At 37.5% G+C, this 27992-nt stretch overlaps 2 protein-coding genes across 3 annotated transcripts in view; both read left to right on the top strand.

Moving 5' to 3' along the window:
* Positions 1-436: 436 nt before the first annotated feature.
* LOC131968495 (glycerol-3-phosphate dehydrogenase [NAD(+)], cytoplasmic-like) lies at positions 437-7155 on the top strand. The gene is made up of 8 exons (XM_059329406.1): positions 437-538; positions 2444-2621; positions 2730-2870; positions 2977-3115; positions 3840-3952; positions 4873-5109; positions 5211-5317; positions 6446-7155. Exons 1-8 carry the CDS (start codon positions 495-497, stop codon positions 6540-6542), a joined length of 1056 nt encoding a protein of 351 aa, XP_059185389.1. The 5' UTR covers positions 437-494; the 3' UTR covers positions 6543-7155.
* Positions 7156-9932: 2777 nt separating this feature from the next.
* Positions 9933-27992, top strand: part of cers5 (ceramide synthase 5) — a 28386-nt gene continuing 10326 nt past the window's right edge. Inside the window, exons 1-6 of one of the 2 annotated variants that reach the window (XM_059329859.1) lie at positions 9933-10236; positions 20116-20221; positions 21296-21426; positions 21739-21796; positions 21953-22003; positions 25568-25660. In XM_059329859.1, the coding sequence (XP_059185842.1) occupies positions 10064-10236; positions 20116-20221; positions 21296-21426; positions 21739-21796; positions 21953-22003; positions 25568-25660 (612 nt within the window). In that variant the 5' untranslated portion in view covers positions 9933-10063. The remainder of the gene's footprint in view (positions 10237-20115; positions 20222-21295; positions 21427-21738; positions 21797-21952; positions 22004-25567; positions 25661-27992) is intronic. The other variant, XM_059329860.1, reaches the window with a different exon arrangement.

Here is a 27992-nt window from a genome sequence, read left to right as displayed (position 1 = left end):
AGTTTTTTGGTGAAATATTGAATATTTTGCTGCTTAGTCGCCCTTGAATCCATCTGAGTGCAAATCACTTTTTTTCAGCTGCCAACAACCCAAAAACAATTTAAAAAATGTTAGAAGTTTATTAACTGCTTATACATTCAGCTTTAGTTTGCAATATATTTAATGGAACGATATCTCCATGTATTGTATATGATAAAACTGTGATCCTACTAATAGCATACTACGGTCGTCATATTACTTCTTCAGTGACTACATTTGTTAAAGGCAGAGAAACTCCAGTATTTAATACTAGTACTAGTTGTAGTAGTGTGCTGTTGCTTGTGTGTGCATGAGATAAAGAGAGAGAGTTTGTCCCTGAGAGGCGACAGAGCAGACCAACCAGCAGCAGAGGGAGGGCCTGAGCCTCGGCCGTGTGTCCGGTATAAATACACTTTGTCCCGGCTTTGGTCTGTCTTCGCACCGGCAGCAGCTCCGTCTGGAAGGTCAAACACATCATGGCAGCGCCGAAGAAAATCTGTGTGATCGGCTCTGGTAACTGGTGAGTGAAGAGTTTCAAGGTGTTTGAATTAACTTTAATGCAGTTTAAAATAAATCAAAAGAAAAAAATTAAGTGCTCCACTATAGTAACTTTATTTTAGTCACCATGTCGGTATTTGTGTGATTAGATTTCACACACTGGAAGGCTTTGTGTGAATAAAAGTTGGCAAACTCTTGAAAAAAGAAGTCAACTTTACACTTTAGACAACAGCAGATAAATAATTCATAAAGTTAATAAACTGCAGAGTGGATTTAGCTTTGCAGACTGGAGGTCTGCTAACTGACTGATGACCTTTAGATGCTTCAACACCTTAAAATGTGTTATTAAAGAAGCAGCTTCTGCTCTTTATTATCCAGCAATGTTTGTGCTGACACAGCCTTTATGTGGTGTTGATATCCATCAGCCTGCATGACATTTACAGCAGTCAGTGCAGGAATGCAGTTAAGTTCTGTACTGAGGTACAATTCTGAGGTATTTTATGCAACTTTATACTTCTACTCCACTACATTTCAGAGGCAAATGTTGTACTTCTTTACTCCACTACAGTTATCTGACGCTTGTAGTTACTTTTTACCTTAAGAAAACACATGATATGTTATATGATATGATGCAGTCTAGTGAGCAGTATACAATCTAAAATTGGCTCCACATTGAAAGAAAATAAATTAATTTGCTTTTGCATTTATGCATAAGTGATAAGAACAGAAAATGTAATATAATACTTTTAAAAGAACCATTTTGCATAATAAGTACTTTTTAAAACTTTTTGTAACCTTTAATTGAGGATTCTAAGACTATGATATTTCTACTTTTACTTAAATGAAGGATTTGAGTACTTTTTCCACCACTGCAATGAGCCTACAAGACATCTAAATCACTCAGTGGAGGAAGTATTCAGCCACTTAAATACAAACTGAATACTACTATTGCAATGACAACATGTGAAAGTGAAAGACCTGCATTCAGAATTGTACCAATGAAAAAGTAGGTTAGATATTATTATTTTTAGCAACATGCAAAAAAAGCATCACCTGTAAAAGTATGTAAAGCTTAATAAAATGAGTTGTATTAAATAAATTATTATTGATGCATTTGAGCTGCATTTTAACTTATATACTTTGAGTAGTTTTACTTTAACAATCAATTGGATTTTATAAACTGTCAATATGATTTGTATGTACAAACTTAACCTGCAACATGGAGTTGTTATATAATATGACATAATATCAAAATACTCAAGTAGTACCTTAAATCTGTTGTGTACTTTACTGAGATTAACGAAAGTGTCATTGATATGTGCCTATTAATGCCAATTTACTGATACTAAATATAGAAGAAATTCAGTAGTCTATCTTTAAATTAGACTTCCCACCAGAATAATGGTCTTCTGGTATTCTTTTTTCTCACCTGTAGTGTTATTCTTGTCTGGAAAAGCATTTGCAAAACAAGTCATTCAAGTCATTTGACACTTAGTGTCTTCACTGCAAAGGTCAAGTGTCACAGCTCATTCTATTAGGGGAACTAAGAGATGCACTACTGTCTTTAAATCAGCAACTGACCGTAAGAAATTAGCCATGGAACATCTAAAATCAACTTTCAGACATATAAAAGGGTATAATTTGTGTTTCCTACATCTCATTCATTTTCAGGGAAAGAGCATTTTCTTTTCTAGAGAGGCAGAGGAAACAAACTCAAGATTAGATACATTATATTTTATATTCTATATATTCTAATATCTGCAGCACACTAGTACTGAAATAGGCTGAGAATGAAAATCATTGGAATCCAAGTATAATTTACATATCACAGACAGAGAGACAATTTAACCTTTTTCAGGGAAACAATCAGCTCAACCAGCCGCTGTCTGCACACCAGGATGCTCACTGTGTGTCTCTGTCTCCACAGGGGCTCTGCCATTGCCAAGATTGTGGGCGCCAACGCAGCCAAGTATGACACGTTTGACACCACAGTTAACATGTGGGTGTTCGAAGAGACGGTGAACGGCCGAAAACTCACAGAAATCATCAACACAGACCATGAGAATGTGAAATATCTGCCCGGTCACAAGCTGCCCCCCAATGTGGTGAGAATAAAAAACACTGTGATCACTCTAATGTGATAAAATCACCACTCCATTTGCTGTTGCCATATGATCGAGGTTTCACCATTTTTTTTCCTCTCTCCTCGACAGTTGGCCGTTCCAGACTTGGCCGAGTCTGTGAAGGGAGCAGACATCCTGATCTTCGTGGTCCCTCACCAGTTCATTATGAGAGTGTGTGACACCATTAAAGACCACATCAAGAAGGATGCTGTAGGAATGTCTCTCATCAAGGTAACATTTTATCAGAACATTTTTTATTCAAACAGCACCATAATGGAAATGGAGTGCTCTGATGATGCACAGGGATCGTGACTTTGTGGTTATCTGTCTGCTGCAGGGTGTCGATGCAGGTCCAGAGGGTCTGAAGCTGATCTCAGAGGTCATCAGAGGGAAGCTGGGTATCACCACCACCGTCCTCATGGGAGCAAACATCGCCAACGAGGTCGCTGAGGAGAAGTTCTGTGAAACAACCATCGGTATGCAGGAGAGATGGACATTATGTCTTCAATTAAGAGGACAAAATTACATTTGGCGTTTAGAAATTGCTTACTATGCAAGTACAGCTCAGTAATTATTTGAATCAGAATGCAATACCTACATGTTACAACCATGTGTTGAAATATAGACAAATAATTATTTTTTTCCATTGCATCTTCTGTAGGTAAAACACTAATTAAGTCTAAATAACTCACACTACCCCAATTAAAACAATTAAATCCAAGCTATCCCTTTAAGGAGGACATGACTCTGTAATTTATCATATAGAATTAATGCAGTGTATTTTTTTATTATTCAGAATTACCATGAAACCAGTGTACTGTCAAACCCCAGATTTTGTCTTCCCAAATCATATAGAAAACATAAAAATCTTGTATATTGGCTTTTTTTCATTTATTTAAAGTGAAAGATTAGTGATGCAGTACTCTGTTCTTCTGTTTAATATATGTTTTGTTGTAAATCCCTATAAAAACATTTACACTCATAATTTTGAGCCATTTTAGTGTATTTGGAATTAAAATCATTTGTGTTTAACACAGAATATCTGAAATTTAACTTTATTTTGAAAGGTTTTGACAGGCCAAGACTGTTATTTGTGTAGTTTAAAGGATGCATACATTGTTTTAAGTGCTGCACTATATCGTATAAGTGCTCCACTATGTAAACTGTTGATGATAGAATATTTTCTATTTTTGGACACAGGGTGCAAAGACAAGGCTCACGGGCCCGTGCTGAAGCAGCTGATGCAGACCACTAACTTCCGCGTGGCTGTGGTGGAGGAGTCTGATGTTGTGGAGATCTGCGGAGCGCTCAAGGTCGGCTTTTCTTCTCCTTCAAAACAACTTTACTCCTTTGTATTCAGCACCATCTGAGCACGAGCAGGAATTTCAATGTCACGTCTAAGCTAGGCTCTTACAAATACATCCAAGTGGTAATTGTAAAATGGAAAGAAAAGAACTCAATTTACAAGACATCATTTTTGTAGTTTAATATTCATAGACATCTATTGATGTTTTTCTTCGTGTTTACCACTTCCCCAGACATTTGTAATTATTCAGACATCTTTCTTTAAAGACAAATCTACTCGTATTTGCCCAAAAATGTTCTTGATATGGAAATAGTATTTAACAGTACAGTACAGTATATGTGCATCAAAAGCAATAAAGAGACAAACTTGTATAACATATATGAAAATGATATATGTCTAAAATTATCAAAGGTTACAATGAAATTTGATATAATTTGATTTTTCAGTTTAAGGTATCATGTGTTTTGTAACAATGTGAATTATTCAGTTAATGGAATGTATATAGTGTATACATGTGGATAGTACAGGAGAGGCAAAAATAAGCCTTGGGGCTTATTGGGGCCTTTTCCTTTTTCGGTTGCTGTCTGATGGATTCTTTTGTAAAAACATGATTTTATTTTGTTGTCTTTGTTTTTTTTGTAACCGAAATAAAGCATTCATATATATATATATATATATATATATATATATATATATATATATATATGTATATATGTGTATATATGTATATATATATATATGTGTGTATATATATATATATATATATATATATATATATAAATATATATATATAATTTCAAAATGATCTATGTGATGGCACTGCTTTCTCATCTAAACAGTGAGATTCCTCATATTCAAAACCACTTGCCCCAGCATTTAAAAAGTGCAGCACAGTCACAGCAGGTGTGGTCTTTTTTGCTGCTGCAGAACATTGTTGCAGTGGGAGCAGGTTTCTGTGATGGCCTGGGATTCGGCGACAACACCAAGGCAGCAGTGATTCGTCTCGGCCTGATGGAGATGATCGCCTTCGCCAGGGTCTTCTGCACAAACTGCGCCGTGTCCCCCGCCACCTTCCTGGAGAGCTGCGGCATCGCTGACCTTATCACGACCTGCTACGGTGGACGCAACCGCAAGATCGGAGAGGCTTTCGCCAAAACCGGCAAAGTACGAGGAACAGACTTCATCTTCTCCCTCTGTGTTTCTCTCTGTTACTCCCTTCTTATGAAAACCATGATGATGTAGCTCAAAATGATTCTCTGTTTCAGACCATCGAGCAGTTAGAGAACGAGCTGCTGAACGGCCAGAAGCTTCAAGGTCCAGCGACCGCATCTGAGGTCCACGAAATCTTGAAACAGAAAAACATGGTGGAAAAGTAAGTTTGTCTCATGTTTTTTTTTATACAAGTTGCTTTGTTTGGACTTTTGATTCTCCTGCAATCACTGATACATGTTGGTTTTATAAGTAAGATGTTCTATCTTGCTTCTTTAGCTTCTCTTACTCATACAACAAGTGTAAAAGCAACAGGTTGTGGGTTTATGGGAGGTTTCTCGTTCTTTATGTACAGATTGAACAATGAAGTATAAAATGTTAATAAGTGAGTTTTAGAGGTGCTGCTTGGTGGAGTTTGTTACCACGGGACTGGTGGTAGACCGACTAATTAGCAGACCATTTATTTGTGTCAATTAATGCCATCTTGAGATAACTGGCATCAGTAAATGTCTGCAATCAGGAGGCTGAGTATTTTTTTATTCATATATTTATTATAGTATTTTATGACAACATCAGAATAGTTTACATTTTTTTATTCTCTCTCAGAAACAAGGATATGCTGCTCTCTCATGATAAGTGAACTAAACCTTATTATTGTATTTTTTTTTTATATAGTTTCTAAAGGAAATTATTTAGTTGATATGTTTTTAAATTAAGCGCACTGCCAAAACAGTACTGATCTATTCAAGCAAACAGAGTGAATACATGTTAATTTAACTTTTGTGTCTTGTTGGTTATTAAATGGTTGCGCATAAAGTTTTGTTTTCAGACACTATCCTCTGTTAATTATGGTTTGATTTGTGAAGATATACACTGTATCTGTCAAGAATAAATCACATTATTACAATCATTTCATGGAAAGAGGTAAAAAAAATAATAATACCGTGACTGTGTATTTTAATTAAATTGTTGTATTTAATCAGATGCAAAAAAGCACCACCAACATGATATCAGCATTGTAGATCATATATCAGACACACTGCTCTCTAAATATGGATCTCGGCCTTTGAAAAACCCAATCAGCCAGCCACTAATCTGGACAGAGCCAGACTAGCTGTTCTACCTAGTTAGAAGTCTCTATCTTTATATATTTTAGCCGACAGACATGAGAGTGGTACCAACCTTCTCATCTAACTCTCGGCAGCGAAAGTGGATAAGGCTATTTCCCTGAAATGTCAAGCTGTTCCTCCAACAATTTCCATCATTCTTAAAGTATTCTTTTCCTCTCCAGGTTTCCTCTTTTCACCGCTGTTCACCAGATCTGCTTCAACAGCCACCCAGTCACAGACTTCATCAAGTGTTTGCAGAACCACCCAGAGCACATGTGAAAGATTACAGACTGATGAATGAGTGGAAGTTATTAAAAAAGGACTTTTACACTAGAACTACTGTATTACCCAGGTGATTGTAAGGAGGGGGGAAGGTTCGGTGAAGACTGTGCCAAATCCTGACAACTTTCATGTTTGACTCTCAAACAGAAAAGACGAAAAAATGAAGCCTTCTTTACCTGAGCTGCTGTGTTGACCTGCTTACTGACAGAAGCATCAACTTTTTTTTATTTTAACTGAGTAGAAAGGCAGGGCAAGTTTATTTGTATAGCACATTTTAGCAACATTCAAAGTGCCTTATGTAAAGAATGATTTAAAAACAATTACTAATAGCCAATTAAGAACCTTACATGTCACAGATTGTTGCATTAAATCTGCCAAGTCTTAAAAGTTTTAAGAAAGTGAATTATGCCTTACACAATACACCCCACCTGACTGTTACGAAATGTTACATAATTTCTTGGTTAAAAGTGCCTTTTCACTGACATGTTTTCCAAAGTTAAACAAAACACTGAACACACCACAGTAACCACTCCCCGTCGTGTTGTTTTTCTTCTGAGCTTCTCTACTTGATGATTTATTTTGGAATAAATTATTGAACTTGTCGACTTTGTGCCTGTGTTTAAGTGTGATGTTTTCTTTTTACTGGTATCCTCCTGCAGGATCCACTCGTACACACTCTGCAGCAGCAGCCATGCTGTAACCTGACCTGAGCTCAACCAGGCTGCCACTCTAAACTCTTCACCTTTACCATTTTCTACAGCGTCTACTTCAGCCTTTCTTTACTGCACACATCCTGCCTCAGTCACAAGTGATGGCTGTGCTGTTCAGTATGGATTTTTAATACAATAATTCAGTATGATTATAAATGCCTGTATAATTAAACAATCACAGTGCTTTTATACCCACTTAATTAACTAGTTTTGCATTCTTTTGATGCATCCAGACACATTTCTGAAGCTGTAATCTCATTTTAGATTCTGTTAAAATGCAGCAAATGTGTGTCCATTAACAGCCATCTGTTCATCACCATATGCCTGTGTATCCCATCAATGCTCAGTCCCTGTAAGTCACCATGGATAAGAGTTTCAGCTAAAGGCAGCATGAAAGACAGCGGGTAGCCTATTTCCTCTGGCCTTGAAGTGATATTATACATTCCCCGCTTTGCCAGTAATCTAGCTGAAAAAACTCAAAACTCAAACAGTGTGCTCTTTGATCCCACAAATGTGTTAATATTTAATTTGTTTTTTTTGTTTTTTATTATTCTACCAGAACAGTTACTCACTCAGTTATGTTTTAGACCATGAAGTCACATCATTTGGATTCCCCTGCTGAAATCCCTTGCATAGTTATTGAGTCAACCGGCCTGTGAGATTTCTAATAATAACACGCTCCAAAGGGCCAAACGTCCATCTATAATTAGACGACAGACAGCACTGCAGCTGCCTCATCCCTGCTTAACAACACTGATGGAGGGATGCCTCCCTTACTTAAATAATATACCATTGTGACTGTCATATTTCAGCCACTTTCAGCTCAATTTTAAAGTTTGCAAATAAACAACTTTCGATATTCTTAATGCATCTCAGTGGGGTGGAATGTATATCTGAGTGCTTGCTGAAATAAAATACCCTATATTTGTATAGGTCAAGATGTTACATAATATCCCATTACAGTTTGTAGTTTTAATGCATCCATTGGCCACTTGGGGGCGCCGCCACATCAATCACAAACCCATCATTCCCGTCAGCTTTATACACTTTTGATAACTTTAGAGATAACATATCAGGCAGTCGGATTACTGAGCGAAAGCTGGGGGAAAAGTTTATAATAAGGTATTAACTTTAGTGTTAGAGTGTCTGATAAGAGACTGTTAACAGGGACAGGAGGAACAGCAGGGATGGATGCCATACATGCATGGCACCCATCCCTTCAGCGAGTGAGAGAGGAGAGGAGGGACTCGCCTTACTTCCTCAATTCCAGTCCTCATCTCAGGGCGGCAGCCAAGAACCGTCAAGCTAACCCGTGACAGCCATGAAAAACCGGAACCCGGGCTGTTTCACCTTCAACGTTAAAAAGTAAAATGTGTCAGAAACGAAGACGAGCCGGTTTTGAATCTTTAACCAAAGTACAATCACAAGTCTTTGTTGCATGTGGAGGGCCTGCAAGTCAAAACTTGCACGTCTTTCCTGTTTTTCAGCTTATAAAAGAACCAAAAAAGAAACATCATATTTATGTGTGCTGACTGGAAACAGTTCATTAAAGTAGGACTGGAGGTCAAGACTTTTTTTCTCCCTTATTTTATTTTTTTGTTTTGGTAAGTTGTAATGAAAAACATTAATATAACAAATCAAGAATGGGACATTAACAACATTATTGACAGTGCAATCATCAACTTTAACATACCTAATATTAAATAAACGTAGCCTACCAGTAAGAAGTGTAAGTATATTTCATAAAATATGAAGATTAAAAAAAGCTGAGGTGAAATTATTTAAAAAAACATTCAATTAAACGATATTAAGCAAGGCACATCGTGGGTAATGACTTCTTTTAGGCTAATAAAAAAGGATGATCTTCAAAGTTTTTCAGAGTGATATATTATATTTTCTATAAATATTCTATAAATGTCTTAGTTACTATGATTCATATTATTATGAGCATCATTTATTTTATTTTACCCTTTAAAAAAAATCTGAGGTCAAATAAATTTGCAATTTGTCAGGCAGCTGTGATACAACGTAACAAAGACGACAATTAACTGAACAAAACAGTCAATATTTAGTAAACTTATAATATTATATATTGACGTAATTTTGCTCTATTATATTGCTTTAACCCTCTGGAGTCTCCAAAAACGCCAAAGCATGGCTTCTTCATCACATCCAGACATAAAAACAAAACAGACCAAAAAAAGACACAAATGACCAAAAAAGACACAAAATAACTAAAAAAAGACACAACAACAGAAACAAAATGACCAAAAAAGACACAAAAAGACACAAAAAAGATACTAATGACCAAAAAAGACACAAAATAACTAAAAAAGACACAACAACAGACACAACATTACAAAAAAAAAGACACAAAAAAGACACAAATGACAAAAAAAGACACAAAATGACAAAAAGAAGACACAAAATAACTAAAAAAGACACAACAACAGACACATTACCCAAAAAAGACATAAATTACCAAAAAAGACGCAACATGACTTACAATGACACGAAAACACATGAAAAGGATTAAAAAATGGACAAAATAGCCCAAGACTCCATAGAGATGATAAACATTCTCGTAAACGCGAACGTTAACCGTTAGGAATCTTATTTTGAAAATGTAAGGCGGAAGTCGCTGGTTCCCATCATGCTGGTGCGGTAAAGTTGAGTGAGAGTCAGACAAGTCATCGAACAAGTGGCCCAGAGGCAGCAGAGGCTCGGCAGGAAAGTTTCTCCCATCCTTTTCTTCCGGACAATAAACTAATTTAATCCAACCGTCCGGGGACCGGGGCTCTGAGAAACATGGCTGCTCTCTCAGCCTGGTTCTGGAACGAGAGGTTTTGGCTCCCACACAATGTAACCTGGGCGGATCTGGCAGACCCAGCTCCCGGGGTGGAGTACCCCAAAGCTGGACACTTGTTCGCTGCCTTACCGCTGGCCTTGGGAATATTCGCCGTCAGGATACTGTTTGAAAGGTTGGTACTCGCCACTCATGTCGGCTGTTTTCTTGTAAGTGATGAAGAAAACCCCCCAAAACTACTTTAACGTTGGATTCCTTAGTGATGGGTTTGCTAGCGGTGGGTGAAGCAGCAGTCTTTAAATTTGTGTTAACTCATGATTTCCTCATAGTCAGTAGTTTAGCTCACAAAACACGACAAAATTTGACTTTATTTTGTTTCCCCCCTATTTTTTAAGACACATTTTTGTTTGAAATCGCCTTAAAACCAGGACCGGTTCTAGGCAGGCATATATGAGGGGGCAGTCAGAAATGTGTAGGGGGCATCATGTGTTCACATCATGCTCCAGCACTTTTTTTCTGTTCTTATAGTACGATGCTGCCTTCATTGAAAGGGGTCTATGTGTCCAACCCCAACCTGGAGAAGTGGATTACACTTTGTAAGACCTCTAGCTTCACACCTGTCCAGGTGTTCCACCTGAAGACTAACCTCCTGCTGGTTTAGATCTTAAGGTCACTGAGGCACGCAAATAAACATCCTTCATCCAGATTTAAACCAACAATCATGTATCTTGTGTCCCTTTTTCGGCTGATTTTTCCGCTACTGCAGATAATTTTGTCAAATTGTAATCATTTTTGAGTATATTATTATGTGCTCTGCTCCCTCCTGCCCCTGCGTAGAGCCGGCCATGCTTAAAACCATCTTTTGGGGCTAACTTCAAGTACATGCACCGTTACAACTGAACCTAGATTAATTGTAATTGATGTTTTGGAAACGCCAGACCAGTTTGGTAATCATTGACTGTTAAGCAACTTGCTTGTGTGTCTTTAGCTGCCTTTAACTGATGCATGCATGCGTGGTAAGGAGTGTTACTGCCACTGCTCTGCCTGACTGCAGCTTCTGTGAAACTACCACAAAGTCTTGTTAGGATATACCCATCCAGTCTTGTGCAATGTTAAGCTGTAAAAGTGGAGCAGACAACGGTGTCATGACATGGCATTCAACAGCACACACACACACACACACACACACACACACCTTGGGTTGGTACACACTTGGATGGCAGCCACCTGCATGTCTTGCTGCATCACCAGGTGGAGATGCCCTGAGGGCATTGTGCTTTGGGAAACTAGAACAATGGATGTATGTCATTTGCCTGTTGTCTCATAGTTGAGATGTGTGGGGTTATGTTATCACTGGTCTTAGCCTCTTCCTCGTGTGAATATAAAACAATCTTACCTCTACAGTACTGATAAGGAAGGGAAGTGTAATATTACACAATTATAGCTGGGTCTGTCTGGGGTCACAGACAGGGCAGATGTATTTGTCTTGATTTGTCTTGCATGACACTTCAAGAGATCTCATATTTCTCACTTAAATCAGATTCTCTTTGGGAGTCTTTTTTAGCCTGTTGGTTTGGAGCGCAACGGGTGGTGGAGATGCTGTAAATCAAATTTACCAAACACAGTTAAACTACATTAAAGAAAAGACTCTGCAGACAAGTATGCCTCTTCTTCTTCTGGTGACACTGACAGTAGCAACAGAAAACCACATTCACTAAATTGTTGATCGAAAGCATGATTGGTGTACTGAATGACCTGATAAAATGGTTTCACTATTTGTTTAGCCCTTCATTCATTGAGAGAGGTTGTGCCTGTTTGTTGGAGCTCAAGATAAACATAGAGAAATGAGACAAGTGTTGCATTGAATTAGATAAAAATGGGCACTATGGCAGACTATATACATGTCTTTTATACTGGGCAATTTAGATTATTGTTAATAGGTATAATAAGCGTTTCACTGAATTTGTTGTTAATACTTTAATTATGTATTTGATAAGATAAACAATGCATTATGTTTGCTCAGTGCTGAACCATTTGGTGATCAGGCGTAGGTCTTTAGTGTATGGAGAAACATTGGAGGTGTGATATATTTGTTGGGTTTCTCAATAGTGATATAAGATGGGATAATAAAAAACAAAGAGAGGGGATACAATTGCAGTTAGTGTTGGGCAACACAACAATATGTACTGTGTGAGATGAAATTTCTCAACATATTTTGTCATATGTATATGCCAAGGTAGCTATTATTTTGCAATAATATACTGAAGAACCTTGATTTGTCAGTTAGTTACATTATCAGAAAAAAGACATTTACATCAGGGTATTGTATTTGTAGGGAAATATCAATCCGTGACTTATTGCTCATATTGTAAGCCAAATATATGGCTATAAAAAGTTATTCGATCAAGGTTCACATAATTAAAAGACCTCACTGTTTTTTGTGACCTTTGATCAAATGGCTTTCTATAGTTGGCTGACAACAATGAGAAACGGATACATAAGGGACTACACCTCTAATGTTATACATAATATATAAGAGGAACACAGGTAACAAGGGGTGGCTTCTTAACTGGACTAATATTGAATATCCAGTCACTCTGAATTGGGTAGATTGCAGGACTTTGTGCCAGTCATAAAGTGTATAAAATATAGTCTTCACTCATAGGTTTGTGAAGAGCTGATGTGGTTGGCTCCTGACTTGACACCAACAAGTCCAAACACTGCATCAGGCTTTGTCCTTTTAAATTAGACATGGTCAAGTGGCTGTAAATGAGGAGCAATCAGATATTGGAGGTGTGTCAGGAGAGTCGCTGAGGTGTTCAGTGAGATGCACACAGCGTGCTGTGCCACCTGTCTCAGGTGTCAAAGCTTGAGTGTCTGTCCCTCTCTAACACGAGGCCTGTCCTCGAGGAGAGACTGATCCACAGGAAACTCTGTCCTTGTCTGACTGGCTGCCTCATTCATTCATTCATCAGATAAAATCATCACACCACAGTTGAGTTCCTACTTTTCGTGGAACATAAACACAGACCGCTCTGTATGTTCACACACAATGCGCTTAACACACACACACACACACACACACACACACACACACATCCCTGCAGTTAGAGGGTCAGGCGTTCACACACTGATGGGCTGAGTTGAGATGGGGGTGTTCTCTCGTACACATCCTGCCACAAACTTGGTTTCACTCATGACCTAATTCTATTTATGCTCTTCTTTTCTTCTCCTGTCCGCTTTGACTCTTCTGGGGAGGATTGTACATCCTCCCCCAAGAAAATGCTATGTTTTTCAATTAAAATACAATTTTATCATCATATCTATGTATAAAAATGTGGAAAAAGCTCAAGCAGATAATAAATAAACAACAACCAATACGCTTAAAGACAAAACTTGCTGAAGAAGTCCACTGGGGACCAACTACACCCATTATAGATCTGGGAAAGGCATTTCAGTTCCTTTGATGCTCTCTGTATCGATTTTACATTCATTCCACTTAGTTGGTTCCCAAAATAGCTTGAGTGCTGTGCTAAGCCTTATAATGGTAGGGAAACGTCTGCAAATTATTTGTTAAATGATTTAGTCATTTTTCCAGCAAAACTGCCAATCCACTTCCCCCAGTTCAAGCTTCTCAAATGTAAGGATTTGGTGCTTGTATTCTAGTAAAGTGAATATCTTAACATTACTTGAGATGAATCAATAATGAAAGTGATTATAAGTTACAGACTCACTTCCAACCCTTCCAGGTCTCCGGTCTGACTTCTTCAGCTCCTTAGACTCCAACACATTTCACTGTGATTAACTTACACTTAGACTGAAACTAACACCTTATTAACTGCTGTTTTTACATTGGCAAGTTCAGTAGTTTAAGTGTTTTAACTATTTAAAATATCCCATCAGCAAACACACATCCACCTCTTTAGAAAGTTCAGGCTTTCTAGTTAGATATGCGTCTTTCTAAGCCACAGAACCTGCTTGTATATCTGGCTTAATCTTTGTTTTACAGGTTTATCTGTAGTTTGTGATAACATGCCCAAAACATCAGATAAGTCAGACAATTCATTTGTCAGTCACTGTTTAAACATTGAGAGTATATGACATATGATCTGTTTCCTTGAGCAGCTTTTTTTTAAATTCTTACATTTCACAGCTTCTGTCTTTACACACATTTGTCATCACGAGGCTGTATTTTCTCACGTAATCTTCAAGGGTGTCTGCAGGATTGCTCTTGTACCTGCAGGCAGTTACTCACTGTAACTAATGTGACGGCTGTCTGTAACAGCCTAACCGGGCCCGCCTTTACTAGACCAGTTTCTTCTTGTTTGATCGTAATCATCTCTTCGCTGTTGGCAGAGACTTTGTGGGAGCAGGACTTCAGGCTGTTTTTACATGTGCAAGCTTCAGGTTTTAATCCGTGTCATGGGTTTGAACAGTGTTAGGACTACAAACTGAGATGTGCATGAGATTATGAGTAATCTGTTGGTGCCCATTTGAACTGTTTCCTCATTGAGTAACACAGCAGTTGGCATTGTACGTTTCCGCAAACCGCAGGAACGTCAACATCAAGCATTTTCTGCATTTTAGCTTTAGCTCCAGGTTGGTGATGTTGGTGAAGCATCACAGTCCACAAGGTGGCTGGGGTGGTTCCATGGGTCGAAACAGACACCAGACTTTCACCCTGAAGACCAATGTTTGGTCAACAAAAGTCAATTTTAAGTGACTTCACGCTCATTTTACCTGTGTAATGTTGGCCAGTAGTTTTTGCAATTATTTTAATTGAAACTGCTTCCTGTAGTTATATTTGGCAGTTGTTATTTTAACATAAATCCTGATCCTTTTCCACACACTAAATGTCACAATAACACGTTTGTTTTGTATGAATTAACATAGTTTCAACAGAATTCTTTCATAGATCCAGTACATTGATATGTTTTGTTTTTTCAACCTTTACTACCATCAGGTTGTTGTTTTTTTAATTTCTTCCTCCAAAGCTTCATTACCACCATATTGTGCAATGACAACTGGTTGCAGAGGTTACAAGTTATTTGAACATATCTGTGGTCCGAAAACGTTGAGCTTCAACGTACCCGTGGTCTGCAGCTATGCACAATACTAATGTTTATTCTGGCAACTGTGTAGCCATCAGGCCCCAGCAAAGAGTTCTGCTTGATTGCCTGAGGCAAGTAGTGGGGGGAAATCAAGATCTTTTTTTGGGGAAATAGCTCTTTATAGTAGTGCCTTTGTTGTTACACATGCGCAGAACTGATCGGGCACAGATTTTATGAGCTGAAGTGCAAGTGACCATTTCAAATATCCTTGAAACAGGAGTTGAGGAAGGTGGGTTGAGAATGTTGGCAAAACTCCAAACATGCACTGTGCAGTTTGAGGTCAAGGCAGGTAGAGCAGGGTCATTTTACAATCCTGAATATATAAAACAATTTGTAACTGTGCAAATACATCTTGACTTTGGGCATGTCAAGTAGATTTTTGACCGGCAGCAAGTGTGAAAAAACCCTTGACCTTGAACCCTCAGTCAAAAGGAAGTGAGGGTAGACACTCAACAAAAAATGTTGATGTGATGCTTTAAACATCCTCCTTCTTCACTGTTCTGTTTATCACTCACATGCTGAAGCATTGTCTCTCCCCAAAGTCGCGCCTTTTACACGTAACTGCCAATTCTGTTCCAAAGCTTCACATCTGTAACGAAGGCCACAATTACCTCCAGCACTGTGCCATGAATAGAGCTGTGCCTGTGCCATGGGCCCTGGGAGTGGGAGGTTTTCCCAGTTCAACGGTTGCATGTTGCTGCTCTTCACTTTCCAGCCGTCAGAGCGTCCTCGTACACAGACCACACTGAGCCTGTCTCTTGGTAACAGGCTCTGTGTATGTCGGAGTGGTCAGGATCTGAGGAAGAACAGAGATGTTTTTGACGTTTTTACATAAATAGATTAGCTCGGGTCTCTCGCCTTATTCCCTCCTGTTGCTGCTGATTAGCACCGCACGCTCAGGCTTGTGTGGGTTATTTCTGTCGATTGTCGTTAAAATATAAAAGGCCTGTGCTCACAGGAGAATCTCAACTGTTTGCAGTATCGGTGCCACATCAGCTTGTGTTTTACTTTACGCTTGGGAACAGTTTGATAGAAAGGTTGTTGGTTAGCTAATGTAGAGTGAGTTAAACGTGAATCAGATTCAGAAGCTGCATTACACTCAGAGCTGTGCAGCTTTTATGCTCAAGGTGCAATTACACTGTTGAATGTGGACTGAGTAATATTTAACAACATCATGCCACACCAAACTGACCTATCCAGTCTGTGCAGAAGTCCGTGCCACAGTCTTCAGTAGCTTTTGACCCTGTTTACTTTCAAAGGTATGACTATCATTAAATCTGCTCTTTTAAGGTCACTCAAAGAACAACTTGAAATAAAAACTTTGCTTGAAGAACCTGTTTTTGATTATATAATTGCATGTATAGATTTTAATTGCTCTTTAATAATTAGCCACTGTGTATACAATTAAGTGCACCTGCTAGTTTGGATGGTATGGTGATTATTATCAAGCTGCTTTGACATGCATACTTTTCATTGCTCTGAACTAAAGGTTGCATCAGGACAAAGGGAAAGTGGTTTTTTTTCCCGGAAAAGCAGCTTATTTCACAAACGATAATAGAACAGGGAGAACAAGAAGTGTGAGTGGTTTTACTTTGACGTGACAAAAGGCATGGGTTTTTTTTTCTGAGTTTCTTATTTCCTTCTCATGATAGAACAGTGTCAGTGTCAGATTCCCATAACCAGAAACCATCTCATGTAGGATTCCTCTATGGTTCAGTTTCTTAGTCACATGTATTTATATAAGATACCATTTCAGTGAAATGTAATATACTGGCAATACTGGTTCAGCACTTTATGAACAAATACTTATGACAAAACTGAATACATCTTGCTGGTGGGTTAACTTACTGATCATGAACTAGATATATATGCAAAAGGAGAGGCTCAAGATTGAACTGAAATGGTTGCAAAATAACAAAACAAAAAAAATACATATAAAATGTACCTGCAAATATATATTTTTTAAATGGTAAAAAAAATAATATAACACTGGCTAATCAGGTTGGTACACATGGGTGCACCAGGTGTTGTATGGGGCTTGTAGTTTAAATGTGTCATGTTTTTGTTTCTGGAGCCCCCAGCCATTTTAATTGTTTCACAATGGTCTTTTTTTATGGGAAATTAACTATTAATACTGGTATACGGCACACTGCTGCTATAAAGTTCTTATTATATTTTTTATCCAAATATAAGTGGGTCCAAATACCATTCTTTAGTAGATGCTTCTTCATGACTGCATTCTTCAAATCAAGACACAATTTTGGCAAATTTGTCAATTCCTCAGACTGCTATTTGGCTAAGAATTTCTTAATTGTTGGAAAATCCATTGAGCAACCGTTTGTGTGTTGCACTTTTGTAAAAATGAAAGGAAAACCCACAAGACATCCAGAGTTTTAGAGAATTGTTTTAAATACTGGTCTTAGAAATGTCTTGAAGTCACAATAACTTGACTCTGGGGTCTAATTTCGATTTTGTATATCATTCGTATGCAGATATCTGTTTATAGATTTTTGTGTCACTGTGACATTTCACATTGTAGGCTAGCGTTTTTCTTCTCCTTTCACTGACTCTCTTGTCAAAAAGTTCATCATAAGTCCACATTTGACTCCGAGGCACGAACATATTTTGCATTCCTTACAATAACAATGAAGTGTATCACCCGACTACAGTTTACAGTTTACTCCAGCCTGCACCAGAGGAAGCCGTTTATAAATCCACTGTGGTTAATAACTTTGTACCACCGTATCTGTGCTGTGAGGTCAGTTTCAGTTGAGTGGTTCCACGTTTTTCCTGTCAACAAAAGAGCCTTTTCTTCATGTTAGGGAGACCTATTCATGTAGATTTCACAGGTAAAGACCACGGGAATGTTTTCCTAAGAGAGTCTTCTGTGGGCATTTTTCCAACAGCCACAGTGGCAACATTGTAAATGATTGACTCCTTTTATTCAGCTTGACAATAAAACGGTAATTGTACAGTTATTTTTTTCTACATAAGCTGGTAGGAGTCACTCACCGTTAGGCGGTAGTAATATATATTTCATTCTTATTTGCTTATGCTGGTAGTTATGAGGTTGGCAGGTGATGCAGAAGCGTATCAAGACACAACATAACATGCAGGAAGACATTCAAGTACCCATAATATCCTTTTTTTTGCTAATTGATTCTCCTGTCATGGTTTTTGATAAGGCAGAGTTGTGATTTTGAAGGTATAAAGTGTATTAATATGCACCCATTGTTGCAGCTGAGGAATCTACTCATGCATTACCTAGCCCACTGAACCTGACTGCACCTGACTCACAGGTCGCTGCTTCATTTTAACCTGTTTTCTATTAGTGTTATATTTGACCTATGCCTTCCTCCAAAAAATATTTCTCAAAAATAAATGTATATCTCCATAAGATTATATGGTATAAATCCAACAATCAACCAGCACAAAGCATAAATTAGCTATCATTGTTAATGAGCCATTGGTTGTACACATTAAGCTGTAATTTTGTTCAGATAAACATTTATCGGATGCTCACAGCGTCTTTCCAAGCTGAACGTGACAGTTGATTCATAATGCAAAACAGAATTACAGGCAGGGGTCATACAAGGTCATCATGTTCCCATTATGAAGGAAAGATCCCAGAATCACTGGGGATTTTAAGAAGCTGGCCTTCAGCAAGTTTTTTTTGTTGCTTTATTCCATGTTTTATTAGATGTTAGCCAGTCAGGCTAATGCAACATTACTAACCACACTGTCTGTGCTCTCCTGCTAGAATCATGTGACGAACACAGACACTTAGTCTATTGGCACAGCAAGAGACAAACGGAGAGATCAGAGTGGAGAAAGTGTTTGTACATTATATTAAACAAACAAAACAAACAAATAAACAAAACCAGGCCTGAGGGCTGTCATAATATCAGAATGTCACTACCTGTTTGAAATGGCCAAAAAAATAACATAATGTGACATATATAGAAAATTTGAATAGGAATAATAATGCTTTAGAATTGTTCTTTAAATGTATAATACATAAAAAGTATCAGTTGGTGTTTTTAAACACAGCATTTAAAATTGGCTCCACGAGCCAGAGAGAGAGAGCAGCACTAGACGAGCGAGCTAGACGGTGACTGAAGAGAGGGAGTGGCTATAGCGAGAACAAAGCTGTCAATCAGAGGAATAAAATGTTTCAATTGTTTTATGGCAGTAACAGTCTCAAGCAGAGTATTTTTACATACTTTGAAATCTTTCTGGATGTCTGGACTTTGAAGATGCCCCGTGGAGTTTTCTTGTAAACAAACAAAAGTAATGTTTATATTCATCGTTTCCCATCAAAACGTAGCTCATCCTTGAGGTCACGTAAACTTGTTGGAGGAATTTCCTTTCTCCTAAAATATTTGCAAGGCCGTTTTTTTTTAAAGTTTAAAAACCTGCATTGTGTCCATTCATGTTTACTAGCAAGAACGTTTCTTGTGTCCTGTTCTTGCCGGCACATTTCTGCATATTTTGACTCCAATCTGGAGCTGGTGTCCATTCACTGGTTTTATATTATACTGGTGTGAATCTCATAGCACATTATTAAAATATGTGAACTTTGTGTCACAGTGTTTCTCAATTATGAATGTGTGAAAAAACCCTGATTATCAATGTGATCACAAATTGAATGTCTTTTAAAACTTCGGCCACAAGAGTCCTGTATTATTTCCTTTCAGAGAGATAGTATGTATGAGGGATGTGCATTTCAGGCAAAAGTACTATTCGATAATCGTGGGGTACTAATCGATTAATATTCAAATATTCTGTAATAGTTTTTTTAGATATTTTTTTTCCAGATATGATGAAGTATTACATTTTTTTATGATTTAATGACTATTCGAAAATCGATGCACATCCCTAGTATGTATGTTTTAAGAACATTGTGTGACCCTTCATCTCTCACATTCTCACCTCTGCCACAGGTTTATTGCCAGTCCCTGCGCCCGGAGTCTCCACATCCATCCAGGTGTTGGACGAAGAGCTCAGCCCAATGCAGTGCTGGAGAAAGTGTTTTCATCCATTACTAAGGTTTATTTTCTTTCTTTCCTTCTCTTTTTAAAGACATTTAGGTAACGCTTTATATTAAGGTCCTTGTAATAACCATTAATTAACAAGTAAAAGGCCCTTGTAAGTCCTTACAAGATGCTTATTAACATTACTGTGTGTTTATAAGCCTATATAAGTGTTAATAATGGCATTTTAATACAGCTAATAGCAGGCTATAAGAGATGTATAATAAGAACATTAATAAAAGCCTCATGAGTATCTTATAATTCTTCATAACAGCATTACAAACACCCATAACCCACCCATTATGTCTTTGCCATGCATTTATTAATCTTTTGTTTGCTTATTGATATTAAAATATACTTTATTGCTCATCTATTATAAGTTAACTATGCACTTGTTAACAGTTAACAATGCTTTTTGCAGCTTAAGGGACGTAAAGCGAGAACAATGCCTTATTACTCGTTAATTAATGGTTATTACAAGGACCTTAATATAAAGCGTTACCGACATTTATTTTGCAGCATTGATAGTGTTCAGTGTTTGCTTCAATTTGACCTACATTAAGAAACTTGAAATCATCTGCCGAACAACATATCTCCGACACCATTTCATGAAACATTATCAATATATGCACTCTGTAAGACTTAAAAACTGTCTGTTATGAAATCAGATGCAAGAGTTTAGTTGCTTATTCAAATTTTGAGCAACATCATAGGATAAAAAAAGTTACATAGATTTTGTTTGATGGACTCATTTCCACTGAAGGAACTGAATTTGGGAACAGGCGCATATGATGAAACTATTTTGCAAGAGCACATTTCTGTCCTGATTGTAACATTTGCAGATGATGTCTCGCTCCTTTTGCAGTTTCCACTGAAACTTTTAGAGCGGACACTTTCCTGATAATCTCTGTATTTGCTGACGCACTCTCCCATTGAGAGAGTAATCTTAAGAGTCTCACAGATGAATGCGTACACTTGCAATATGCTTGGAGGAGATACAGAATATATAATGGTCCAAGCTTTCTTTTCATCCTCTTTGGGAGCTTTAATTCAAGCTGAGTTGTTTTCTCTTTCTTTTCTCTCTGCACAGAATCCAGACTCTCGCCATCTGGACGGCCTCTCCAAGCAGCTGGACTGGGAGGTGCGAAAGGTCCAGCGTTGGTTCAGACACCGCAGGAACCAAGACAAACCGAGCACACACACTAAGTTCCGCGAGAGCATGTAGGTTGACCCCTATTGTGTTCCCCTTTTAACCTCTCAGCAGGCTTGAACACATAGTGTGTGTGTGTTCGGTCGTGTGTGTTCGTGTGTGTGTGTTCGTGTGTGTGTGTGTGTGTGTGTGTGTGTGTGTGTGTGTGTGTGTGTGTGTGTGTGTGTGTGTTCGTATGTGTGTTCGTGTTCGTGTGTGTGTTAGTGTGTATTTCTAGGTTTTAGTCCTGCAGAATCAGAACGTTTTGTTTCTTCATGGCCTGTTTATTGTTCTGGACCGCTCTGGATTTTCTGGATCATAATTCCTTTCTTGGTTACTTGTAGGTGGAGGTTTACATTTTATTTGTGCATATTTACATACGGGTTCCGGTTTCTGTGGCAGGTGAGCACGCAATCATATCAAGCTCTTATAAACAGGGGAGGGGGAAATGAACTGTTTGTTTGGTAATTGATAATATTTGATTGGCTAGGTATAGTATTTTTATGAAGATAATAGCCTTGTGAATTGTTTGCGGAACTAATACGTGTTTGTTTTTAGTCTCCTTGGATGTGGGATACACGGCATTGCTGGTACGGTTATCCCTATCAGGTATGATGCAGTTCTAATCTCTGTCTCTGTAATCTATAATTCAATCCAATACAACAACAACAGCCTCAGAGAGTTGACCCAGCAAAGTCATGAAGTGCACTTTTATTGCAGGGCAGTTGTGTTTGATTGTATGACTTTATACCGAGTAAACTGGTGCACAGTTACCACGAAAAGCTTGTGTTGACTTTTTTTTTCTTTGCCATTTTACACTTCAGTAAGCGGCACAGAGTGTGACAGCAGAAGCATTGTCAGTAACTGTTTGCTTTTACTTCACTGCCTTTTTCCTGTTCCTTATATAAATGCTAATGTGTCGTAAAAAAAAAGGGAAAAAAAGCAGTCTGGCAGGTTTATGTCATGTGTTCTCTTGTTGTAGATGTACAAATATTGTTGTCTTTTACAGATTTCAGTCACAGGTACGCTCACTGTTGACCTCCCTCTCATATACAGAAACCTCAAGCTGCAGCTCACATTCAGATTTGTCCAGATTATGGTTTAATACAGTTAAAGCCTTCGTCTGGTCTGAAGCTCATTAAAGAGGAGGATACAAGTACATCTAAAAAAAAATTGAATATTGTGAAAAAAAAAATTTTGTCAATTATTTCAGAAAGTGAAACTTATATATTATAAAGATTCATTACACATAGAGTGAAATATTTAAAGCATGTTTTTCATTTAATTTTGATGATAATGGCTAACAGATAATGAATCCAAAAAAAGGATATTCTAAACACAAATGTCAGGATTCTGAAAAGTCTGTTCATTTCTTTACATCAATACTTGATTGGTCCTCCTTTTGCGTGAATTACTACATTATTGTGGCGTGACATGGAGGAGATCAGCCTACAGCACCATGTTGCTTTGACAGTGTCCTTCAGGTCATCTGCATCTGGTGTCTCTCACCTTCCTCTTGACAACAGCCCATAGACTCCTATGGGGTTCAGCAGAGTTTGCTGGCCAGTCCAGCCCAGTAACACCATGGTCATTGAACCAGTTTTTGGTACCTTTGCCAGGTACCTTTGGGGGGCAGGTGCCAAGTCCTGCTGGAAAATGAAATATGCATCTCCAAAGAGCTTGTGGAAGCATGAAGAGCTCTATAATGTCCTGCTAGATGGCTGCTATGTTGACTGTGGACTTCAGCAAACACAGTGGACCAACACCAGCAGAGGACATGGACCCAAACCACCACTGACTGTGGACCCCAATATTGAACTTTTTCACAATATTCTAATTTTCTGAGACGCTGAGTTTTGTATTTTCATTACCTTTAAGGCAGGATCATCAAAATTACAAGAAAAGCATACTTGAAATGTTTCACTCTGTGTAATGAATCGATATAATATGAGTTTCACTTTCTGAAATAACTGACAAAAAATATTGGACTTTTTTATGATATTCAAATTTTTTTTTCTAGTTTTTGTACCTGTATTTATACCCTCACACACTAGAAACAAGGGTAAAAATCTTAATCACAATTATTTTAGTCTAAATCGAGATCACAATTATTGAACAGGATTGCTTTAATACTCATTGACTTTGGAAACATAATGCATTTATTGAACTTTATAAAAAGGTTTTGTTGATGACTCTAAATTTCTAAATAGTGAATGAGAGCATGAATGGTTGTCTGTCTATGTGTCTGCCCTGCAATAATCTGGCAGCCTGTCCAGGCTGTACCCCGCCTCTCGCCCAGTATCAGCTGGGATTGGCTCCAGCACCCCGTGACCCCAATTCAGATGAGCGGTAACAGATAATGTATGGAAAAATATAGATCTGAATATTTAAATAAATCATATATAAAAATGAATGTATAAATACGTTTGGAATCACCCAGAAAATGTCTGTGTTTCAATGAAAACAAACAGTTTTATTCATGAAATGAGTTCCAAAATAAAATGTATATATATTTATAAAAATATAGTTAAGACACTGACAGGGGTAGAAATAATAATTTTAACCTGTACAAATCTCCAACTTTACCTCTAGATGGTCATCTAGCCTGAGGAAGGATCATTATTACAAACAGTTTTCAGCTGTGCTAACATAATGCTCAGGTGTTTTAATAATGATTGTTACGTCCACTGACTAAACCCAGCCAGCAGACAATAACAACAATCAGAAAATTAGACAAAGTCAAAGGTGATATGAACAATGATGATTTATTTTACAAAAAAACAAACAAAGACACACTAAGGTGGGGGAGGATGGGACAAGTGATTGTGCCAAAAGAAAGTTGAAACAAATATAACAAAGCAAGGCCTATCTAAACTAGCTGTGTAGTAAAACAAACAAACTAAAGGCCTACCTAACTTATCTACAAAAAAGGCTTTCAAAACAATACAGGGGTGGCACAACCAATAACCTAATGGAGTAACAGAGAATAACCTACGTGATGCAAAAATGTACAGGGTACCCCAAACTTACCTAGTCCCAACCTCACCACAACAACACAGCACTAACAAATCGAATTTCAAATGTCAAAGCACACAAAACATGTCTCACAGACAGAGACACAACAAGAACAAGATGGCCTCCGTGATCCTCAGAACGGTCCTATTTCAGGCTGAACACACCATCTCTGATTGGCCAGCTCCACAGGTGGAAATCAGCTTTCCAGGTGGATCCAATCAGCTGGTTAGCACCTGGGAATGACACAGAAAGGAGGGGGGGGAGGAGAGGCAGAAACACACACAAACAGTCCTCTGGCACATAACAATGATCAATGAGCCTTTTAACACTATTAACGTGGATTAACACAATGTGCCACTGGAGTGATGTTTGCTGAGAATAAATAATAGATATTTTATAAGAAAATCAGCCGTTTCCAGCTTTAATTGTCATTTCCCACTTTAAGAAAGTCTAGACGGTGTGTCTTAAAAATAAAAAAAGTGCTTTACTTTCAAAATTAAGGACATTTCTAAGTGACCCAAAACTTTTGAGCAGTAGTCTAGCTTAAACGTTAACACACTTTAACCTGCGGAGAACCACAAAACAAATACAGTTGTATAACATTTGACCAAAATATATGATACTGCCTCAACGTACTAACAACAACTAAACTAAAGCTATTCAACATATTGTTGTCAGTAACTCAACGATAATGGGCTAAAGCACTCTGCTGTAAAGGAAGGTGCTGCACCGTATGAATAGGTCAAGACAAAACAAGAATATTATTGTAAAAAACAAAAGGTGGCACGATGGAAATTTAATCTTCATTGTTTTGTTTTTCACTGAAATCACTGAAAGCCAGAAACATAATTAAAAATATCTTTTTGTCAATTGTCCAGTCATACTACAAACTCCCTGTTATCCACCCTTATTTGTCTTTTATTATGAAATTAGATTGAACCCAGTTTATGACACATTTTTAGACACTTTACTGGAGAGTGGGACTTCTCATCTTTGTTGATTTATGTAACTTTGGACCTCATGGTGACTCACTTGGCCAGGATGTTTGTCATTCTTTTGCCCTTAATACCATGTCTGTATGAGATTCAGTTTAGTTTTGTGTAGTTTGAAATGAAAACAAAAATCTAATTTGGAACCACTCTAAACCTGTCTCTTCAGGTCATGACCACGGGGCTTTACCGCTACTATGTGACAGAACTGGCCTTCTACTGGTCACTCATGTTCTCTCAGTTCACCGACATTAAAAGGAAGGTGAGTGGAACAACCGCCTTGTTTCATTAGATCACCATGGTTGCCACTCCCTGGGCAACACTCATTAATACTTCCATTGTTCCTCATTCAGCAGTGGCAGAAGATGCTTATGCATGTGTTTATGTGTGATGGAAAGTTGTTTTAAATGTGTGCACAGCAGTCACAGTGCATCGAGATCAAACTTGATTGTAAGTTTGTTTGCTTTGTTGCAAGCTGTCTTAATTTTGGAAGGTCACATGTTTTTGTTTTTTGGCAGAGGGTGCTGCTCCGTCTGTGAATGCTTTGTATTTTCAGCACGAGGGCACCCACTGTCATGTGATTGCAGGATGGAGCAGGCCTAACTCTATTAGAATTACAGAAATTCCACTGAATACCAGCGTATTAGAGCTGGAGTCCCTTACAGACACGCTTTAATGTTTTAGATGTTTCATGCAGCAAATATCTGGAATGTGAAGCTGGAAAAGTAGGCTAGTGCTGCTTGTTTTATTTTTATGGCAGTAAGAGTTATAGATAGATAAGAGTTAAGTCGAGCTAAATGTGAAGAGACAGTTGTCCTGATTTCAAATTCTGTATAATGAATATTTAAAGCTGATTGTTTCAGTATTTTTTAAAAAATCAAGCTAAAGGGAATTCCTGAAGGCTTTTCTCACTGTTTCACCTTCAAGGTCAGTTGCATTGTGATTACTTTACAGTCTCCTGAGAACTACAAAGGTAGTGAGTAAATATAAAATCCAAAGAAGTGGTGTCCATGCAAACAATGGGGGACTGAACAACTTTGAACTGGTCATGCGAATGATCTTAAGTGTATTATCGAAATAGATTTTCATTTAACAGCTGCGCACTATGAAAGCTCATGAATGTATATTGGATAAACAGATAAAATCAGATGAGATCAGATGAGATAAGACGGGCCTTTATTGATCCCCAGAGGGGACATTCAGTCGTTGCAGCAGCACAAGGACAGACATAATTACAGAGGGAGAAAGTTAAAAAATAAAGTTCTACTGTATAAAACAAAAATAATAAGATAAGATTATATAAATAAGATTATAAGTAAAACTAAAAATTGTAATATAAAACAAGTTAACCCTTGTGCCCTCCTCTGGCATTTTAGGCCATTTTTCTCTTCTTTTTTTTTCTTCATTTTTTGATCATTTTGGCTGTGTTACAGCTTGAGGCATGAATTTTTGCAGGAACTTTTTTTCTTTTTAGTAAAATTTTTGAAATCCATTGTCATTTAACCCTTACATGTTTTTTATACTCCATTAGTGCATTTACTACCCTCTCATGACCATTGTGGCCAAAAAAGGCCACGTACTCAACAACTGCTATTAAATCACCATACATCAATATTTTTTTCAGATTTTTTTTCATAGATCTCTTAAACAACTTCAGACTTCAAAACTACCAAACATTAAATCATTTTCAGAATTTTAACCCTTTATATGCCAGTTTATATATTTGAATTTTTCCAAAATTTCTTCCAAAAACACAAAAGATGCATTTTTTCCCATAAAATAAATAGTAGGGAGCTAGGGTTTTGGTGGTGATTAGAGTATTGGATATGTCAAAGATTAGCAACAAAATTTATTTTAATTGCATTAGTATTTTTTATGTAATGCCGGTCACTCCCTCTGGTGACCATTGTGGCGGAAAAAAAAAGGCCATGCACACTAAAACTGCTGTTAAATCACCATACATAAATTCTGAAAATGATTTAATGTTTGGTAGTTTTCAACAAGTCTGAAGTTGTTTAAAAAATTTTTATGGAAAAAAATCGGAAAAAAATATTGACGTATGGTGATTTAACAACAGTTTTAGTGTGCATGGCCTTTTTTGGCCACGAGGGTCACCAGAGGGTAGTAAATTTATAACTTATATTGTATGGAAGGTTTGTTAGAAATATAGAGCAATCAAATCTCAACCTGTTTAATTTAAGAAAAGTCATTTAATGCCATTGAATATATAGATTTTTTTTTTTTCTCCAAATCTATTGTAGACCCTCCTGCTGTTGATCTGTCCACTGTGCAGTCTGCTGCTGTCAGCTCTGATAACAGACTGTCAGATGCATGTGTCTCCTGTCTGCTCTGATGAAGACAAAAATGTTGGCATCAAAAATTGCCATAAAGTTATATATTTACATTGTTTTCCACTTTCCACCAACCTATGTCCTAATAATAACTACTAAATATTCAATCATATTCCAAATTGTAACCCTTTAAATACAAGTTTGTTTACATCATACTATGTTGTAAATTCTTAGGGGTTGTTTTTTTCCCACAACATTGATTTTAAAACTTCCTATTTCTTTAATGTAGCATTGAATAAAAAA

This window comes from Centropristis striata, chromosome 3 (genome assembly GCF_030273125.1).
Source record: "Centropristis striata isolate RG_2023a ecotype Rhode Island chromosome 3, C.striata_1.0, whole genome shotgun sequence".
NCBI lineage: Eukaryota > Metazoa > Chordata > Actinopteri > Perciformes > Serranidae > Centropristis > Centropristis striata.
The sequence above is the reverse complement of the archived record's forward strand: the minus strand, read 5'-3'. Positions and strand labels throughout refer to the sequence as shown.

Excerpts from the sequence above, each read along its gene's own strand:
- LOC131968495 (XM_059329406.1), top strand. The coding sequence starts at position 495 with ATGGCAGCGCCGAAGAAAATCTGTGTGATCGGCTCTGGTAACTG. Across the intron at positions 2,622-2,729 it reads ACAAGCTGCCCCCCAATGTG|TTGGCCGTTCCAGACTTGGC; the intron begins GTGAGAATAAAA and ends TCTCCTCGACAG. Across the intron at positions 5,318-6,445 it reads CAGAAAAACATGGTGGAAAA|GTTTCCTCTTTTCACCGCTG; the intron begins GTAAGTTTGTCT and ends TTTCCTCTCCAG.